The 21,672-nt window shown below is 34.2% G+C and overlaps 2 protein-coding genes, 3 non-coding genes and 1 pseudogene across 5 annotated transcripts; 1 reads left to right on the top strand and 5 right to left on the bottom strand.

The window, feature by feature from the left end:
* Nucleotides 1-2,326: 2,326 nt before the first annotated feature.
* LOC147792696 (signal recognition particle RNA) lies at nt 2,327-2,619 on the bottom strand. Its single transcript, XR_015421278.1, has one exon.
* A 1,132-nt stretch (nt 2,620-3,751) lies between these two features.
* Nucleotides 3,752-4,066, bottom strand: LOC147792695 (signal recognition particle RNA). Its single transcript, XR_015421279.1, has one exon.
* Nucleotides 4,067-4,570: 504 nt separating this feature from the next.
* LOC147792694 (signal recognition particle RNA) lies at nt 4,571-4,874 on the bottom strand. Its single transcript, XR_015421271.1, has one exon.
* Nucleotides 4,875-6,898: 2,024 nt separating this feature from the next.
* LOC147792693 (signal recognition particle RNA) lies at nt 6,899-7,162 on the bottom strand (annotated as a pseudogene).
* A 3,192-nt stretch (nt 7,163-10,354) lies between these two features.
* Nucleotides 10,355-17,023, top strand: LOC111794846 (RAF-like serine/threonine-protein kinase 20). The gene is made up of 9 exons (XM_023677010.2): nt 10,355-10,715; nt 11,698-14,421; nt 14,527-14,607; nt 14,852-15,004; nt 15,274-15,437; nt 15,623-15,770; nt 15,858-15,980; nt 16,389-16,476; nt 16,659-17,023. Exons 2-9 carry the CDS (start codon nt 11,836-11,838, stop codon nt 16,853-16,855), a joined length of 3,540 nt encoding a protein of 1,179 aa, XP_023532778.2. The 5' UTR covers nt 10,355-10,715; nt 11,698-11,835; the 3' UTR covers nt 16,856-17,023.
* An 804-nt stretch (nt 17,024-17,827) lies between these two features.
* On the bottom strand, nt 17,828-21,250 carry RH36 (RNA helicase 36). Its single transcript, XM_023678977.2, has 6 exons — nt 20,462-21,250; nt 20,015-20,337; nt 19,735-19,938; nt 19,574-19,655; nt 19,077-19,175; nt 17,828-18,293 (listed from the first exon to the last, which is right to left on the bottom strand). Exons 1-6 carry the CDS (start codon nt 21,086-21,088, stop codon nt 18,120-18,122), a joined length of 1,509 nt encoding a protein of 502 aa, XP_023534745.2. The 5' UTR covers nt 21,089-21,250; the 3' UTR covers nt 17,828-18,119.
* Between the last annotated feature and the right edge of the window lie 422 nt (nt 21,251-21,672).

The raw sequence follows: 21,672 nt of genomic DNA, 5'->3' as shown, positions 1-21,672 counted from the left end.
AATGAAAGTTTATTATTAAATTTGTAATTAATTTAACATATATTTATTGAGAATTAAATAGAAGGGATAAAACAATTAATTATTATCTTATATTCATCACTTCTCCGTTTGTGAATTTAAAAACAATGAGCAATAATGCTATTTTCTTTTTCTTTTTCTAGTTTAATATTAGGTAGAATAATCCATTAGAAAATAAATATATATTTCAACCGAGTGGATAAAATTATTTAATAAACCAAATTTAAGGGATAATTTCACAACAAAACATAAAAACGCGGAACCGAAATTTAAAATGCATACAAGAATCAATCTTATAATTCATCTATCATGTTAAAAAAAAAGTAACAAAAACTCTAACTGAACAAGCCGAAGAAAAATCAACTTAAAATATAGTGAACCAAGGCAAATTGAACAAAGAATTAGCTCTGTGAAGCCAGCCTCACGCGGTTTCCACCGTCTCTAAGGACAACTGCCCCCCTGGGCCTTCGCCCAAGAACAACAGCCCAACTCCCTACTTGGAATGGATGAGCCAGAGATTTACTCCATGAATCCTACTTTCGCCCAAGAACAACAGCCCAACTCCCTACTTGGAATGGATGAGCCAGAGATTTACTCCATGAATCCTACTTGATAGGCTGTGCAACCTTCATCCACTTTAAAGCCCTCATTTAAGTTACAAGCCCGCATTACCAAGCTCAGCGATTTGTGGTAGCGCAAGTCACATTATAAACACTACATGTATTATCAAATCTAGCAATGTGGGATTCCTCTAGCTGAGAGAACATGCCCTTTGTCTAACTTCTCCAGACAATCTTTCACGTCTCACATTATTTTTGAGTTTCAACACAGATTAAATTTGTGTATATGTTATTTTAATTTTTTCCATAAAAATTTAAGTTTATAATTTTTTAATTTTGTTTTTAATGTTCTGACCTATTCGATATTATTTAAATTCATGAGTATACTTACGGAACACAAAAATAAAATCCCAACCTTCAACCACTTTAATGCTCTCATTTGAGTTACAAGTTTACATTGCCAAGCTCAACAGGGGTGGTGCAAGCCCACTTATAAAAACTTCGTTTAATAACAAATCTATCAATGTGGGATTTTTTTTTTTTTTTTTTTTGACAAATTTATAAAACTTAAATTAATGATAATATTATAAATCTTTCCAAAATCTAAGTTGAACTCTCTTTAAAATAATAATAATAATAATTTAATTATAACTTTTGAAAACTAAACAATGGAAGTTTTTGAAATTATATATATATTTTTTAAAATTAGTTAAGAAAACATAAGTGTAAAATTTGTATCAAAGAATTTATGATAATTTATATTTGAAAATTTTAAAATCAATTTAATATTTGATTTTACATTTTTAAATACCATTAAATTAATTTAAAATAATTAAAATAAACTTCGAAAATAGTTTTGAATACAAACTAATTTAACATTTCAAATTTCTCTCAAAACTAAATTTATAATTCTTCTTATTCTCCAAATTTCTCCTCAACTTCCTTCCAGCACTTTTCCATTTATTTTGAGTGTAAATTTTTTTTATTAGTTATTTATAATATTTTAGGGAAAAGAAATTCAAAAGAGAATAATAAGCATACGCACATTATATACATAAAATGAAACAATTCACGACTTGCCTTTCACCTCAATGACAACTTGTAGTTCACGGCATGGTGTATAATTAATGAATTTAACGTTGACCATTGCTTTAAACTATTATTGTCATTGTCCCTTTTCACGTGTATGCGACTCAATACGTGGCATAGGGACAAACTCGCTCGAACAATAGCATTCTTTGTGCCAGATAAGACGTACACGTCGTAGTCTATTTAAATACCAAATCCAATTCTTTCCGTGCGTATGCAATTGACACGTGACATAGGGACAAACATGCTCGGACAATGATTTTTTTGTGTCAGATAGACGTACACGACATTAGTTTTATGCGTATCAGCACGTGGCATAGGGGCAAGCCCACTCGGACAATAACATTCCTTGCGTCAGATAAGACGTACATGTCTTTAGTTTATTTAAATACCAAATCCAACCCTTTCCCTGTGTATGCAAATCGACATGTGACATAGGGATAGACATGCTCGGACAATGGCTCTTTTGAATTAGGTAAGATGTACACGACGTTAGTTTATTTTTTTATATATATAGATATTAAAATATGTTTGATAGTTGTTTCTTTTTTAAAATAAAATCAAATTTTGTAAATAAAAACAAATACAAAAATATTAGAAAGAATTGAATTGCACAGGTTTTAAAAATTAATCAAAATTAAAAAAAAAAAAAAAAAAAAAAAAGTTGTTGTCGGGTTGAGGACTACCCATCAAGTGTATTTACGGGATATGAAGAACCGGCCCGCAATCCTTCCACCGACAGGGAGTGGGAGGTGACGCTGCTCTGTGAAGCCAGCCTCACGCGGTTCCCTCCATCTCTAAAGGCTAATGCCCATGGGCCTTTGCCCAAAGACAACAGCCAAACTCCTTACTTGGAATGGACAGGCCAGATATTACTTCATGGACCCTGTGCCAACCTCCAACAACTTTAATGCCCTCATTTGAGTTACAAGCCCGCATTACCAAGCTCGGCAATATCCAGTGGCGCAAGTGACATTATAAAGACTACATTTAATATCAAATCTAGCAATGTGGGATCCTCTTGTGTATATGTTATTTTGAATTTTTAGTTTTTGAAATATATAAATATATATAGCATATAAGTATTCTTAGCTTCTTATCTACTTAATACATATTTTTTGTAAATCGGAAAACTAAAAGTAAGTAGTTATTTATTTATTTATTTACTTTTAATTTGACTGAGAATTGAGATGTTTTCTAAATAAATGTGAAACTAATCGTGGAAAATGACTGAGAAAACAAAATGTAGTTATTAAAGGAGGTATATATTTATATATATATATATAATAAACCTCTTTTTTAAATTTTGTTTTTAATAATTTTTTTAATTTAATCGATGTTATTTAAGTTTATTAACAATTCAAACTCGGTGGATAAAACATTGATTATTATTTTATCACGTGGCAATTCTCCCTTTATAAATTTGAAAACAATAAGAAAAAAACGCTACATGGATAAAACATTGATTATTATTTTATCATCCATTTTATTTAGTTTAATACCATGTAAAATAATCGAAGTTCGTTAGAGAATAAATGTATGTATTTAATAATTCAATAAAATTATAAACCAAATTTAATGGGAAAATTATTTAATGCATACGATCAATCTTATAACTTATCTATGTTTAAAAAAGCATAAATAATACTTAAACATACTTCCAACGGTAAGAAAAACTTTGATTCAGTTCAAGTTGAAGTTAAAATCAACTTGAAATGTAATGAATCAAGGTGAACTGAACATAAAGTTGGAGAAAATCCTTGGATTAAGTAGGTAGAAGAATGTTTGAACCGTAAGGAATCACATTAACCGATATGAACTAAAACTAAATCGAGGTAACCGGTAAGGAATCACATTAACTGAGATGAACTAAAATTAACTAAAACTAAATCGAGGTAACCGGTAAGGAATCACATTAACTGAGATGAACTAAAATTAAATCGAGGTAACCATTCTAAAATTTACACATCGTTAATTTATTTAAATAACACGCATTATTATAAAATAGATAAATAAATAATTGTTGTAAGTTTTATATTAGTTAATTGGGAAATAAAATGAAATTAATAAAAATTGTAGAAAAAAATAGTGGTTGTTGGGCTGAGGACTACCAAACAAGTATCATTTGCCATGGAGAACCGGCCCGCTATCCTTCCACCGACGGGAGTGGGAGGTGACGCTGCTCTGTGAAGCCAGTCTCACTGGGTTTCCTCACTGGGTTTCCTCCATCTCTAAGAACAGCTGCCCCTGGGCCTTCGCTTAAGAACAACAAGCCCAATTCCCTACTTGGAATGGACGGCCAGATAATTACTCCTTGGACCCTACCCATTGGGCTGAGCCAACCTCCAACCACTTTAATGCCCTCATTTGAGTTACAAACCCACATTACCCAGCTCGGCAATTGAGGCTGGTGCAAGCCATATTATAAAAAATACATTTAGTTTCAAATTTAGCAATGTGGGAGAAGAATTTGACAATATTGAAGCTAAATTTTCAATTTATGAGAACTATTTATTCTTTAGAGAATTTATAAATAAAATCAATGTAACTCTAATTTAATTAGCATAAAATACATATAGAAATTAGTTGTAGGATGGATTTAAAGAACGAGCAAGAACCTATTTGTTCATTTTAAATATAATATTCATACGAGAATTCTTTTGGATTTATCTTATTTTTGGATCAAAATATTTAATTATTTTCTTTTAAAATTAATTTAATATTTCAATTTAATATTTTTAAATAAGATTTTTATACCGTAAAAAATTAATTTTGGATAATTAAACCAAACTTTAAACTAATTTTAGATACTCAAGTAATTTAACATTTATTGACAAGCACGTTGTACGATGGCGCTTCTTTTCCTGTACAGATTTGAAGAATTAATTAAAAAATAAAATAAAAAAAGTGGTTGTTGGGCTGAGAACAACCCACCAACTATTTATTGGGCTATAGAGACCCGGCCCGCTATCCTTCCACCGAAGGGAGAGGGAGGTTACGCTGCTCTGTGAAGCCAGCCTCACGCGGTTTCCTCCATCTCTAAGGGTGGCTGCACTTGGGCCTTCGCCCAAGAACAACCAACCCAACTCCCTACTTGGAATGGACGGGCCAGATGAATACTCATAAACCCTACCTAATGGGCTGGGCCAACCTCCAACCACTTTAATGCCCCCATTTAGGTTACAAGCCCGCATTACCAAGCTCGGCGGTCATTGGTGGCGCAAGTCACATTATAAACACTACATTTAATTTCAAATCTAGCAAGGTGGGATTCCTAGGGCTGAGAGCAAGCCCTTGGTCTCCACTTCACCATATTAGAGATTTGTGTACTTAATACATATATTTTTTATAATATATATAATAAATGATTTCTTATATTTGAAATTATCTAAGAATTGAAATGATTTCTAAAGAGTGAAAAAAGATGTGTTATTAGAGGAGGTCTAATTTTATATTTAATAATTCTTTGTTTATTCGATGTTATTTAAATTCACAAATCTAATATTATCGGTATAAATATTCCCTATATTAAATTTTATTATATATCAATTTAAAATTTTAGAATAATAAATTAAAAAATTTAGAGATTCATTTTGTATTAAAAAGATAAAAGATATCTTTTAAAATTAAATGACTTGATAAAACATATGAAAGTTTTGGTATAAAATTTGTAATTAATTTAACCTATAGAATAATATATTAATTATTATTTTATAGGTGGCAATTCTAGTTATGTGAATTTAATTCCAACAAATATTCTTTTCTTTTTTCTTTTTTAAAACTAATTCGAATAAATGTTCTTTTCTTCTTCCCTTTTAAAGCGTGAACTAAAGAGAAAATTGGAGAAAACCCTCGGATTGAACGTGAACTAGTGAGAATATCTCTTGAGCTGCATGAAATTGTATTAACAAAAGTGATCTTGAATTAGGTAGAAGCATGTTTGAACGGTAAGAAATTGCCTTAATCAAGGTGATCTGAAATTAAATCAACTTAATCATTAGTGAGAATACCCCTAAACCGGTGTTGAATTGGCTCACTTACACATTAGACCATGCACCTCGAGAGCTTCACAATGGTGAACTAGTTACCCATTCAAAATACGCGAGGCGAACGTAAAATGATAGTAGAAATCTATAAATTGAGAACAAAAATTTACTAGTCGTTCATGGATGATTGATCACACTATGAGATCAATAGCTTTGAGACGAGGATATCCAAAGATAAGGGGATGAGCTAAAGACAATGGTAGAGGAGAATTGACCAACTGTAACTTTTAATATATTTTATGTATCGGAATAATTATAAATTGTGGATATATAAAACTTAATTTTTTTTTTGACAACTCGACAACCTAACACGAATCCAACTCGAAAATAGAGCGTTGGGTTGGGTTACCAATCCAACCAACCCGAACTTTTGAGTTGGGTCAAAAGAATCCCTCAACGCAACCAAACCCGTTTTTTTTTTTTTTTTTTTTTGACAACTCGACAACCTAACATGAATCCAACTCAAAAATAGAGCTTTGGGTTGGGTTACCAATCCAACCAACCCGAACTTTTGAGACTTTTAGTCTCTACTGTAAAGAGAAAGCATAGGGGATAACGGATTGAATATGCAAGTTCAGGAGAATGGAAGAAAGGATAGCAGCTTGTAGGGGATAACGGATTGAATATGCAAGTTCAGGAGAATGGAAGAAAGGATAGCAGCTTGTAACCCTCATTTTATTCAAAGACGGTCTCGAGGCGATAGTCTTTAACCCTCCTTTTATTCAAAGACGCTTGTAACCCTCCTTTTATTCAAAGACGCTTGTAACCCTCCTTTTATTCAAAGACGGTCTCAGGCGATAGTCTTTACTTGTTCTTCAGGTTTAAGGTTAAGAGTCGGAATTGAGAATTCATCTTTCTTGAGGATTTACTAGAAGGTAATAAATAGAATAGACAGAGTATAGGGTAATAGAATAGACAGAGTATAGGGTTATTACGGCAAGCAATGAATATCTTACCGACAACAGTAAAGGGAAAGTAGAGAGAGGGGCAGGAGCGGATCAAGAATAAGTAGTCCTTACGAGGGGCAGGAGCGGATCAAGAATAAGTAGTCCTTACGAGGGGCAGGAGCGGATCAAGAATAAGTAGTCCTTACTTACCTTTCCAATCAGGTTCGAGAGTAAGTAGGTAGTGGGTCAAAAGAATCCCTCAACGCAACCCAACACCTGGACCATGTACAACCCTTATTCAGAAGTACATTTTTTGTAAATAATCTTGGGCCATTGAGACCTGGCCCCCGCTATCCTTCCACCGATGAGAGAGGGAGGTTACGCTGCTCTGTTAAGCCAGCCTCACACAGTTTCCTCCATGCCCAAGAACAACAGCCCAACTCCCTACTTGGAATGGACAAGCCAGATGAACACACTCATGGACCCTATCTAATGGGCTGACCAACCTCCAACCACTTGAATGCCCCCATTTAGGTTACAAGCCCGCATTACCAAGCTCGACAATCCTCAGTGGCGCAAGTCACATTATAAGCACTGCATTTAATTTCAAATCCAGCAATGTGGGATTCCTCTGGCTGAGAGCATTTTTTTTAAAACCAATTAAAAACTAAATCTAAAACTTAAAAATAAATAAATAAATAAAAAGTTGTTTTCTTATATTTGAATTTATCTAAGAATTGAAATGATTTCTAAATAACAGGAAGGAAAAAAAAAGTGTTATTAACGGATGTCTATTTATTTTTATATATATAATAAATGTCACTAAATGATTTTATTGTTCATTTTATTTAGTTTAATGTCAAGTAGAATAATCAAACTTCGTTTGAGAATAAATGTATTTATTTAATTAAATAAATTTATGCATTTATTAAATATTTAATAAACCAAATTTAAGGGAGAAATTATTTAATCTTCGGTGTATTAAGAGGATTTAAAAACGAGAGTCACTAATGTGTCTTACCTCAATAAGCTAAATCCTAAACATTTATAGTTTGAATAGATAATTGTAGTTTACGTTCAATCTCAAGACAATTCATTTTCACCGACCTTTAGAATCAATCTTACTAACTCATCTATCATATTAAAAAAACATAAATAATTCTTACACATATTCCAAACGGTAAGAAAAATTCCTAACTCGACTAAAGCTGAAAGAAAATCAACTTGAAATGTAGTGAACCAAGGCAAATTGAATAGAAAATTGGATAAACCCTCGGATTGAACGTGAACCAGTGAGAATACCACTAAACCTAAATTGATCTTGAATTATGTAGAAAAATGTTTGAATTGCAAGAAATCGCATAAACCGAGGTGAACTGAAACTAAATCAACTTAACCACCATAGTAAGAATACCCCTAAACCGGACTTGAATCATTATAAAATTGTTGAATTGGTTCACTTATACATTAGACCATGCACCTCGACAGCTTCACAATGGTGAACTAGTTACCCAAACTCAAAAAATGTGAAGCAAAGGAAAAATGATAGTAGAGTTATGGTGGCAAAGACTGAGGCATGGTAGCGAGCACAACAATAGCTTTGAGACGAGGATATCCATAGACAAGTGGATGAGCTAAGGACAGTGGCAACCCTGCACCCAACAACCGTATAAGAGGAGAATTGACCCACTATAACATGAACTCACGAAGAGTGAGTCAACCAAATTGAGAAACGGAAACAAATTCTTGTATAATCGCAAGAAGAATGATGAGAAGATGATTTTCAATCATGCGACGAATACGTAATTATCGACCGTGACTTGTTGAGGAGAGATCATATTCGTTTCTAGTACTGGGTTGAAGAACTAATCAACGTGACTTGTTGACTGACATTTTATTAAAAAAGAAAATTATTACCTCAAGCATGCAACTTCAAAATAAATAATTAGCATCTTAACCAAACTCTTAAAAATTTAATAATTATAATTCATTTATTAGGTATATTATTTATTAAGATAGGCTTACAATATGCATACATATATATCTTTCAATAATTGTGTCTGGTATTTAAATATACAAATTTTAACATAATTCAACTAAAATCAACTAACAAATAATAATAATAATAATAATAATAATAACCGGATGAAAATATTTTAAATATTTACTTTAAAAAAAAATCATTTAACAAATCATTTTATACCATAAAAAATATAAATAAATAAATAAAAATAAAAACAAACAAACAAATAAATAAATAATATATATATATATATATATATATAATTAAAAAAGAAAAAGAAAAAGAAAAAGAAAATTCTATCGATGTGGCTAATATTTAAGCGACACTAGTATTTAAAATTTGTCGTCCATAGTTTCCCATTTCATGTCTGATTTCCGTGTTTTCAAGAAAAAACCAACTTTCCATATGGATGTAAATGCCACGTGGAGTTACGTCATTCGTTGACAGCGATGCAAAGTGTAAGTATCTGTTGTGCTCAAATCTACGTGAGCCCGCCGTAAAATAACTACGGAAAAAATGTTAAATCCTAGAAAATTCCACTGAACTACTTTATTGTTAGTTTAGAAAATATCTCATAATTTTAAAATTTTATTAATATAAAAAAAAAAAAAATTAACTCAAATTGTTAGAATTTTGCTGACTTTAAATTTTTTAAAAGTTTGTTAATATCATAAAACTAAAAAAAAAAAATAAATAAATATTCTTACCATTACATTAAAAAAAAAAATACTAGTAAATAATTAAGTTCGATGAGATTTTAGTTATTAATATAAGGTAGTGTAGATAAATATAATTTTAAGTAATTAAAAAAAAATAATTAAACAAACCAATTCAACCCAAGTCGAAAATGGAGATTGGGTTGAGTTGAGTTGGATTGTAAACTCTATTCGAGTTGTTCACTGACCAAAGAATAATAAAGCCACCAACGAACCTTAGGACTTAAATGTTTTAACAAGATTATGCGTGAGTAGTTGACTGTTGGGCAACATGCTCGTGTTAAAACAATCATAAAAGAGTCCTAAGGTTCTTTTAGATACCGTATTTAAAAAATACATTTACAAGTAATACTATGGTTAAAAAATACCCAAAGGAACATTAATACTTTTTTACTTTTGTAAACAAATTATCAAAATATTATATGAGCGAAAACTGTCTAGACACTTCATAGATTACCTACTAACATTTTAATATTACTTTAAAAAGTTCATGAGTATTTTTAAAACACAATAGTAAATATATTTTTTATTTTTAAAAAGTATAAAAGTATATATATATATATATATATTTTGTAGTTGAGGGATATAATTTTGAAATTTTTTCAAAAATTTATTAGAGAAACTTTTAATAATTTTGAAATATTTTAAAAATATTTTGGAGACAAAATACATTATTTTTATTAATTAGATTTTTTTTAACAAAATATAAAAAGCGAAATAAAAGATCTCGGACATTTCAAAGAGCAACCGAAATATTACCACCCCATTGGGGCCCACGGGAGCCGCCTAATCTTTCTTTCAATAGATCGTACGGTCTAAGCAATGCCACGTGGTGCACGACGTTGGAGCCAACGTGGAAGGGGCGGTTGCTTAGTGTGGCATTTATCGAATTTAGTCAACGCGGAAAACAATTTGAAAATGGAGTGGCATTCATGTAAAAAAGAAGATATAATAGGGGCATTTGTGGAAACTGGTTTTAATGGCTCAGCTTCTTTCTTCTCGTTCGAGTGTTGGTGAAGAATATTTTATTCTCAACTTCGCTAATTCGAAAGAAAAGGAAAGGGAAATTTCGAGTTATACAGTCTGAAGATTGAGCTTCTGTTTCTAATATGATCAAACGGAAAAGGAAGTGAAATCTGTTGAAGAAAACTGAAGGAAAAGGTTTCTTAAATTTCGTTTATCGTATTTGTATTTGTTTTTAATTGTCTTGAATCGAAGGTTTAAGTGTTGGAAAGAGTGAATGAACTAAGGGAAAGTGGAAGAAATTTAGTTTGTCGAGCTTCTCGTGGAGGCAGTACAATTGTTTAGTACTCAAACCTTCTCTGGAGGTTTGAGACATGGTGTTTCTTTCGTGGATTGCTCTGCAAATTCATCAGGTACTCCGATTCATTATGGTTCTATTCTTGTATGTGGATCTAATTGAATTTTTGGGGATTCTTGCTTGATCTGATGTTGATTAGTGTGACAATATTTTTATTGATGTGAAATTTATGTTCGTTTTGTGTGTGTGGTATTGTAATTGGGTTCTCGGTGAGATGAATCTGAAGTCTATTGTAAACCTAACGGAGTGTTCATGATCTTAAAATATACAGATAGAAATGAATTGGGGGGGGGGTGTATTGAGATGGTGGAATCTAAATGTCTTCAATCATATAAACAATTAGCCGACCTCTTCGTTATCTGGTTCTTTCGTGTTGACTACTCAAGACTAGAGTATTTTGGTTTGTTTCTAATTGATTGACTCGGCTCTGATTATACAGATCTTTAGTTTTTTGTTTGACTTTATCGGATGAAGGAATTAAAGAATGCAAAGCATTTATGAATTGCTGTGTGGATCAACAAGTTCAAGAAAATCGATTGTTTTGAGTCTACGAATCACAAAAATTTAAGTGTGGTACATTTTTTAGTGACGGTATCATACACATTCAAATTCTTCAATATGCATGTGTCAAACCCTCAATGCTTATTGTTTGATCTATTTTAGAAAATTGATGTCTGCAAAAAAAAAGTATAAAAGAGAAATACTAAATATTGAGAGTGAAAAACATTCAAATTCTCGTATCTGTGTCTGTTCTTCTTGGCTGGAGCGAGTAGGATACTTTAGTGATAGCTTAGTAACTTTGGGGGTCTGTATATGCCTTCTTATGGAGCCAAATCTTTTTCAGGATCTAGCAAACAATCTAGAGCACATATCTATCTATTCCTGGATACCTATATGTATCAGATCACATCTGGAAACTTCAGTTGTTTTCCATATAAAAACCTCTTGTTTGCAAATCAGTATGGTTCAGCTAATTTTGATAGTTTCTACTATTTCTGATGGTTTTTTTAATATATATTCCCCTCTTGGTATTCTAGAGCTAGCAATCTGATTTTCAAGCAACTTTTCCCTGTTGGTTTCTCACTGGTGGAGCTCGTTCAAGTTTGGCCGAGTTAACTATAAAGTTATCAAGACATGATGACATGGAATAGTCAAGAAATGACCCGTTCCAGTGCATGTCCATGCAATATGGATTTGGGGAATTCCAGCCTGCATCTAAATCATTCATAGGAGACCTTGCGAGCATTGTTAACATGCAAGGTGCTGGAAGAACCGTGGACCTTAGGATGTCAGAAGTTAAGCCTGTCCTTAATTACTCCATACAGACAGGTGAGGAGTTTGCTTTTGAGTTCATGCGTGACCGAGCAAATTCCCAGAAACTACTCACATCAGACCCGGTTGGTGACCCTAGTTGTGCATCAGGTTATATGGATTTAAAAGGAATTTTAGGCCTTAGTCATACTGGGTCTGAATGTGGATCAGATATTTCAATGATTAATTCAATGGAAAAGGGATCAAAAGATTTTGAGCGAAGAAACTCTTTATTACATGGAGACAAAAATAGGCATGGACCAGCTCATCAAAAATCATGCGAGCCAACAGGATTTGATTGTGGTCGTGGAATTGCTCATGGCTACACTTCCTCAGGAACCTCTGATAGCTCATCAGCAAAAATGAAAGTCCTCTGCAGTTTTGGTGGGAAAATTTTGCCTCGTCCAAGTGATAGTAAGCTGAGATATGTTGGGGGAGAAACACGCATCATTCAGATAAAAAAGGACATCTCTTGGCAGGAGCTTATGCAGAAAACATCATCAATCTATAATGAAACGTATGCAATTAAATATCAGCTTCCTGGTGAGGACCTTGATGCTTTGGTTTCAGTTTCTTGTGATGAGGATCTCCAGAATATGATTGAGGAGTGTAGTGAATTCAAAGATGAAAAGGGATCCAAAAAACTTAGAATTTTTCTGTTTTCAATGAGTGATTTGGATGAAGGGCAGTTTTCTATGGGTAATGTGGATAATGACTCTGAGATCCAGTATGTTGTTGCAGTCAATGGCCTGGACGGTGCTACAAGAAAAAGCTCAAACCTGCATGGCGTAGCAAGTTTTTCTGCCAAGAACCTGGATGAGGTAGATGGACAGAGCATTAAAAGGGGTACAGTTCTTGAGGACTTGGTTGGTGTCAATGCATCGGCCTTAGCTGGTAACAATGCCTCATCATCCTTGCAGTCCTCACAACCTGTTCGGGCAAATGCCTCTAGTGCTTATGAAACCTTTGTACAGTCTTGTCATGAACATATGATGAATCATGAACCTATGGAAATTCACCAAGGTCGTGAACTTGTAAATCAGCAAGGAGTTTCTCATGAGCCTCAAGGACAATATCCACAGATATCATCAACACTGTTGAAGGGTAAGTTAAATGATTCATATGAGAAGGAGATTCATCCTGAGAGTGGCTGCTTCTCAAATCCCTCTCATTTGTTTGATGGCAATTCAATTTCTAATAATACTTCCGATAAGAAATCAGCTCCAGAGCTCCAGGGTTCTGAAGGATTTTATTCAACGTCTGTTTCTGGAAATCCTATAGTTTCTGGATCGAGTGATATGGATAATATGATTCATAACTTGCCATCAAATGCATATACTCATGGTTATATGGACAGTGAATCAAAGATAGTTGATTGGAGTGTCCTTGAGCCTCCAGCTGCTGCACAAAGAGTGTATTATTCTGAGAGAATTCCTAGGGGGCAGGAGGAGTTGCTGAATCGGTCATCAAAGTCTGATGATACACATGGTTCCCAATTTCTAATCTCTCTCTCACAGACTGATCAGGACCAGATTCCAGAATCCATTGCCAAATTGCAAGATAGCAGTAATTGCCAAGCTGAAAATTCCGTTCCCATGGAAAAACCATCACATGCTGCCTCTAAAGTCAGGAATGATGAGCTTTCCCAAATTCAAGATGGCATAAATATTAATGAGGCAGTTAGTGGAAGAAATTGGAATATTTCACATGATGGTGACGCTGATTTGAAGTTACAAAACAACTTTGATGTTACACGTGATTCAAAAGTAGATGGGATTGTTAAGGCTGGCAAGGAGCTTAATTGCCCTGTGAATAACAATGAGAAACTTGCAGGTCAAGTATCTTCTGTACACAAGGATTCTGCATTGGGTCCTTTACAGCTCAACTTGGGTGAGGTTGTTGGAATGGAATGTACAGACTATAAAAGTCTTCAGCAACCTCAGTTAGCTTATAAGGAAGAAAGTTTAATTAACAATGTTTCTGAAAAAGCATCCGGAGGCATTGTTTCCAAACCAGTGCAAGGAGACATTGTTATAGACATTGATGAGCGATTTTCTCGTGATTTCTTATCTGATATATTCTCCAAAGCAATACCTTCTGAGGATTCATTAGATATTAGCAGCCAACTGCAAGATGGAACTGGGTCATGTTTCCATAATTTGGCACAAGAAAAGTTTGTTCAGAATGATGTTTCTCTTATTGACCAAGATCACATTGGTTTTCCATCTGCTCCTAAGATTGTTGGAGATGACTTTACACCTTTAACAACTATAATTCATGAAGATTCCCATCTCAATTTTGGTGATGACCAGAAAGTGTTACATAGGATAGGTGGAAATGACACCACTGATTTTCTTTCACATTATGATCATTCCCAACTGAATGGCATTGATAGTTCGCAGTTTGATGCTATGATGGAAAACCTAAATGCATTAGAGCATGGGCGTGAGGTACACTTCTGTTTTTACTATAGATCTATAATTCCTTTGTTTCATTCGAAAATTGACTCATAAACTGGGATGAGATTTTCAACTAAATTTTTTTCCTCTTGGCAGGATGTTAAGGTAGGACACAAGGACAGTGGCTTACCTCCTCACGATCCTTCTTTGGGAAACTTTGATCTTAATACGTTACAGGTATGGTTCTTTGATGCTATTTAATATATGATATCCTCTTTTGCTGCCTGTAAATCACTTCTGCCCTTAAATCTCTACACATCAGTCCTGCTGTAAAACCACATGTTTTTCCCAATTAACTCTGGTTGCTTAATTTGAACAGAAGATCAATTTCAGATAGACTGGCCTCTGTATATTAACCCCTTATTCTTTCAGAATCTGTACTATGTTTGCACTTTGCTTACCTTCTGCATGCACATCTTAGATCATAATGAACGATGATCTTGAAGAGTTGAAGGAATTGGGTTCGGGTACTTTCGGCACTGTCTATCATGGAATGTGGAGGGGAACTGATGTTGCTATTAAGAGAATAAAGAAAACCTGCTTTATGGGTCGATCATCAGAGCTGGAGAGATTGGTAATTCTAATTGATTTCAGCTGTTTGTTGCTGCTGCATTATTGTTGTTGTGATCTATTATTTCTGAAAATTTTAAACATATCATTAGTTCCTGGCATTTATCGGGAAATGAATTAAGAAATTATGATGCTATGTCTTGGGTGTTGTTTTTGATCTAATCGTGGGTATATTGATGGTTTCTATTTGGGTTGACATTAAAACCGTCATTTAATTTTTTGTTCTCTCTCTTTCCCTGTCATTTAATTTTTTTTCTCTTCCTTTCCCTATAGACTGTAGAGTTCTGGAGGGAAGCCGATATTCTTTCAAAACTTCACCATCCCAACGTGGTTGCATTTTATGGTGTTGTGCAAGATGGTCCTGGTGGAACATTAGCTACTGTGACAGAGTACATGGTTGATGGGTCCCTGCGACATGTTTTGCTCTCCAAGGATAAGTAAGAACCCAGATGTTGCTTTCTGGTTTTAAGTTCAGTATATTCTGGGATCGATCATGTTATAAACCAAAATTATTTCATTAATTCAGTAACTGATTCGATAGTTTTAAAGTGATAAACCTTGATATATCTTCAAGTTTATTTTCATCATTAATTTTCCCATTTTACAAATTTTAAACTTGCAGGCATCTTGATCGACGTAAGAGGCTAATTATTGCTATGGACGCAGCATTTGGAATGGAATATTTACACTCAAAAAATATTGTCCATTTTGATTTGAAATGTGATAATTTGCTGGTGAACTTAAAAGATTCTCAAAGACCAATTTGCAAGGTAATCCGAGTGTGTTTTTGCTATTTTCTCATGTCCATTCATTTAAGGTATAATGTCTTTCTATGAACGAGTCACCTTCTGTTTCAGGTAGCTGATTTTGGCCTGTCAAAGATCAAGCGAAATACCTTGGTGTCTGGCGGTGTAAGAGGAACCCTACCATGGATGGCACCCGAGCTACTAAATGGTAGCAGCAATAAGGTCTCTGAGAAGGTGATGTACAAGCGTCCTTGTCTTATTAAATGCACTATTAGAGAATTAACCAGAATTTCTGTCACTCCAGCTAGTTTTGGAATCATAGAAGTTTGTCATGGCATGGGAATTTCTCAGTTGCTTGTATTTGGCAGTAAAATTTGAACATGTTCCAAGTCCTCTTGAAATTTGCATGGTTTTGCTTGCATGATTTAGTTTCAAATTAGAAAGCTTGAATTTTATGAGAATACACACATGGACACTGTATGCATATGATACGCTCACACATGCACATAGAATTTGAGGTCGCTTAAGAAATAATTCTGAAACTATCATACTTGTTGATGTATTATTTGATGCACTGAAATGACATGGATACAAAACTCTAAAGCGACAGTCCATTTGACAAAAGAACCATTTGATATTCAGGTCGATGTGTTCTCTTTTGGAATCGTCTTATGGGAAATTCTCACAGGAGAGGAACCATATGCCAACATGCATTACGGGGCTATCATAGGTAAGAATATCTAGACTTTAACTTCTGTCTTGCAAAAAGTACTCTCTTAAAAAATAAAAATAAAAGTACTGATTAGGATCTATAACTTTATGTGCTAACCGAATTCAAACATGTTAAATCAAGCTAAGTTTTAGTTATCAGCAACAGTTCTTGTTTTATGGAAAACCTATCCGTATGTTCAGGGGGTATTGTGAACAACACATTGAGACCAACCATTCCAAGTTACTGCGATCCTGAGTGGAGAAGGTTGATGGAACATTGCTGGGCGCCAAATCCTGCAGATAGGCCATCCTTCACAGAAGTTGCAGGGCGGCTGCGTGTTATGTCAACAGCTGCTAGCCAAGCAAAAGCACAAGGTCCCAAAATACCAAGGTCATAATGTTTCAAATGGATTGTTTAGTTATCAACATGGTTTCTTATATATTTGTTCATTCTATTCTACAGTCTTGTTGGAGATTGTGTATTTTTGTCAATAGAAGGTAGATAAGTGTTTTGGTGTGAAATATACTATTGAAGATTAAATATAATTCTTTATTATATTATAGTATAGTTGATACAGAATCTGATAAAAGGTAGGTAGGGCATTGCTGCCATTGATTTTCCAAGTTCCTGGTTTCGGGCGGTTCGTAAACGAGTGATCCATCTACTCGCTTCAGGTATTATAAAACTCTCCTTTTCACTTCCTTTTTTGCTACTACAATGTGTGATTTTGACAATGATATGGAAAATTTTTGCATCTTCTATCAAGTTAAAAACGTGTTTTTAATACCAATATAAATTATGACTCATTCGAAGTTTTCTTGTTTGCTCTTTTGCCTTGGATATGGTTTCAGTGTTTAATTTGTCTATTTTTTATTTTAATTTCTGTACATTTTAGTTTGATATTTCTAACTATTTTTTTTTATATCTTAATTATATTTTTCACTGTGAAATCTATTATATGCTTCTCTTTTACTAGGAAAATAAGGGTTAAGATTTTCAAATTTTATTAGTTTAAAGGTTTAAACTTCAAATAATAGACCCATGAAAGTATGCAAAGACGAGAACTATTTGCTCATTTTATATTTTCCTCATGATGCTTCGTTTTCTTTCTTTACGGTTTTCATGAAAATTTGATCGTATAGTCGAGACGAGAGAAAGTTCGTGGAGATTCCTCTCTAGGTTCATGCTGCCATTAGAAGTTGGAACTTGATATTTTCTAAACACATTTACTTCGATTTTATACTCTATTTTGATTCTCTTATTTCTTTTTTGAAAGATAGCCATTACATTTTATTAAAATGTCACCAATTTGTATAAAAATGAACATATTTAAAAGTACAAGGATCTAATTGACCAAAAGTTGAAAAAATATAAAAGGCTAAGATAGCATTTAAATACAAAATAATATAGCAAATGAGCTTCGATCAATTGAATTGGTCGTTGTGACATTAGTAAAAACATTTCGACCAAGACGATATTGGGTATTACATTAGAAATATGCTCACCTTCTAAAAGAGAAAAAAGAAACAAACATGAACTAGGTTATAAAAAAAAAAAAAAATCTGCTAAAGACCCAAAAGAAATGAAGCCACTAGGCAATAATAATAATCACAGATGTATTAAGTTAGTGAAATATCAAAATTTTGATGTGGTACAGATTCTCATACAGCTCCCAACTCCTTGGAAGCTTTCTCTCTTCTTCTCTTTCTGCTCCTTTTCTTTAACAATCCTTTCTCTGCCAATGTTTTAAATTTCTGTTTCTTTCGTTCTTTCACTTTCTCCTCAAATCCATCATCCACCATCTTCATTGCTGCCACACGTCTTGCCTTGTATACCTGTGTACAAACGTTGCAAACATGAGTTCAACTCCCTCAAATACACTTCTGGTATGCAGACAAGAAATGCTAAAATCCCCAATGTTGAGAAGTTTGTGTAATTTTAGTGTTTCATATCTCTAGTGTTCGGTATCTCTAGAGCCTATGAGCTACTGAAACAGTGTCCCATCGTACCGACATGGCGGTATCTCTACTATTTGGTATAGATTTACTGGCATCTAAAGAGATGAGAAAATTCATAGGCTCTAGACCGAAACAAGTATCTAGGCTGAGCTTTTTACAGCAAATAATTGTTCCCATAAGTCATAACACTACAAAAACTATGCCTGTGAGATCCCACATCGGTTAAAAGGGAGAACGAAATATTCTTTATAAAGGTGTGGAAATCTCTCCCTAATAGACGCGTTTTAAAAACCTTGAGGGGAAGTCCGACAGAGACAGCCCAAAGAGGACAATAATTGCTAGCGGTGGGCTTGGGCCGTTACAATACCTCTAGAGTGATTCCCCCAAGAACATGTGTTTTCATACACAGAGTGACTATAACAAAGCAATTCACTAGGAAGCTCCATGATGTACTAATTAGAGTGCAGGAATCTCGTTTTTCCTCAGTAGCATGAACTCGACTTGTGAAGTCTACATGTTTTATTTCCACTTTTTAAAGGAAAACGTCCGCATTCAGAAGTTAACCACTCAGATGAGATGAGTTGTGAAGTTCAATTGGCAAACAGCATATAATACACTGAAAAAATCAATCATATTAGGGGGGAAAAGGCCAAAGCATACCTTTGTAACATTCTCAAGCACCTCATTCTCCTTGCATTCGAAAATCTCCAATTTCTTTCCTAGATTGGCCTCTATTTCATGAATAAGCTCCACATCATTCTGTATACGAGATCGACATTCATCGAAGGTAAGAAAAACAAGAAAATCCAACGAAAAAAACACTTGCTTGGAGCGACGAAAACAAAAACATTAGCAATATACTACTTTCCTACATGTATATACCATCGAGATTATGAAATTGTAGTTACGAATCCGCTTTACCATCACAACTTTCTATAAAGAATAGCCCTTGTGAATTGGAGAAGGTTGAATTATAGAAGCAATAGCAAGGACAACTACTATGTTAATGTATATAATACAAGCTTAAGCAAACTTACTATTCACTCCATATCTCAAAAAAACAAGTCTATAGAGAAATTCCTTAACATTCGATGCGGAGTTCGCGTCCAAGAAACAAATCGAGTTAAAAAGTTATCAATCACTTAAGTAACACTCACCTGGGTAATAAAGCTCACAGCCAATCCATGTCGACCTGCTCTTGCAGTACGTCCCACTCGGTGAACATAGTCTCTTGGAAACCTGAGTCAAAATGTTGTTATATTAACATCAACAGCATTCTTGAAAAATTTCTACTTAACCACACGAAATCAATTACCACCTTGGAATATCGTAATTTATGACAAGATCAACCGTCGGAATGTCCAAACCCCGACTAGCTACATCGGTTGCAAGCAAAACAGGAGCTTGTCCCGATTTGAATCGATAAAGCGCAGCAAGCCTCTCAGACTGTGACTTGAATGAATGCAACGCCGCCACATCTTGATCAAGTTCTTCAAGTAACAAACCTAAATGGTGACAGCTTCTGCATATAGTTTAAGAAAAGAGTAAGCAATGAGAGAGACAAGGAACAATGAGAGGTGAAAACCCAAAAAACATACTTGCAAGTGTGCACAAATATGATAGCTGATCGAATACCCATGTCTTTCATTTTAGACATAATGTGGAGTAGATACACATCCTTCACATTCTTTGGTATGAATACATATTGCTGCTTAAGCATATCAACTGTCTTGAACCCTTCATATGCCTCATAAAAGTATGCTTTGTTTGCAGAAAGCTCAAGGAGTGTTTCAAGATCCTTTGTCATTGTTGCAGAGAACAATAGAGTTTGACGATTTCGTGGCAAGCATTTGAAGATAACTTTCAATTCCTCTTCAAATCCAACATCCAATACTCTATCAGCTTCATCCAAAACTAGGAACTGGTGTATAAAAAGATCAGTAAGATATCAAGAACACAACCAGATTGGTATATATTTGCCTGAGAATTTCATGTTCTTGAAAGCTATGAGAACATGAACAATAAGAACAAGACAAGCAACGAACCTTAGTCTTGGAGAAGACGGCAGGGATATCAGGATTCTCCTCCAGCAATACCTTAACCCTCCCCGGCGTTGCAATTACAATGTGAGGTCTCTTCAGCAAACTCTGCGTCTGGTTCAACATGTCCATGCCTCCGACAACCACAGAGCACCGTAAATTCAAGGAGGAACCGAGTGCCCTAAACTGCTCGGCCAATTGATAAGCCAATTCCCTTGTGGGAGTGACGACCAACGCGAAGACGCCGAAAGGGGTTTCCGAAAGCTGTTGAAGAATCGGCAAGGCAAACGCCGCAGTCTTCCCGCTTCCAGTTTGAGCAAGACCTAGTACGTCGAGGCCAGCCAGAATCTTCGGGATGCAGTGGGTTTGAACCGCCGTTGGCTTCTTCATAGCCAATTCCTTGCAGGTCTGGACGATCCATTCCGATAAGCCGAGGTCAGCAAATGTAACGTTCGTGGATTTAGTGGTGAGTTCTGTGGATTTCTCAATCTGAATAGGCGCCTTCTCGGCGGTATTATCGACGGCGGCGGAAACAGCGGCGGCGGTGGGGTTTTTTTGTGAAGGTTTATGGGTTTTCCGATGGGATTTTGAAAAAAGTGGGAAATTCTCGTCGACTGTTACTTCTTGATCCATGAAATCAGAGATGATGAACAACAATTCAAAGGGTTTCCAGGTTAGAACAATCGCAGCAAAAATTTGATGGATTCACGGCCAATTTATCTCTTTTCTCGACAGTGGAAGGCTTGTTGGCGACCAGTAAAACCGAATTGTTGAACTAGGGCGCAGTCTATCGCTCTTGGCACAGTCGTTCCAAGGTTCGAATTTTAAATTTTTATTCTATATTTATTTTTATTTTTTCTTTTTGATAAAAGTTTGGAATTTTTTTAATTATTACTCCTGAGATTCTCAAATTCTATTAATTTGCATCTTAATGTTTTAATTTCATTGGATTAAACTCTAAATTTAATCAATATTGTAATTTTAATCCAATAAATATTCAAGTTTTTGCTAATTTGCCTATTAATTTTAACAATAAATAAATAAATAATATATATATATATATATATATATATATATATATATATATATATATATATATATTAAACTCTAAATTTAATCAATATTGTAATTTTAATCCAATAAATATTCAAGTCTTGCTAATTTGCCTATTAATTTTAACAATATATATATATATATATATATATATATATATATAT

This window comes from Cucurbita pepo, chromosome 5, assembly GCF_057944985.1.
Source record: "Cucurbita pepo subsp. pepo isolate OVF chromosome 5, ASM5794498v1, whole genome shotgun sequence".
Classification (NCBI taxonomy): Eukaryota; Viridiplantae; Streptophyta; class Magnoliopsida; order Cucurbitales; family Cucurbitaceae; genus Cucurbita; species Cucurbita pepo.
The sequence above is the reverse complement of the archived record's forward strand: the minus strand, read 5'-3'. Positions and strand labels throughout refer to the sequence as shown.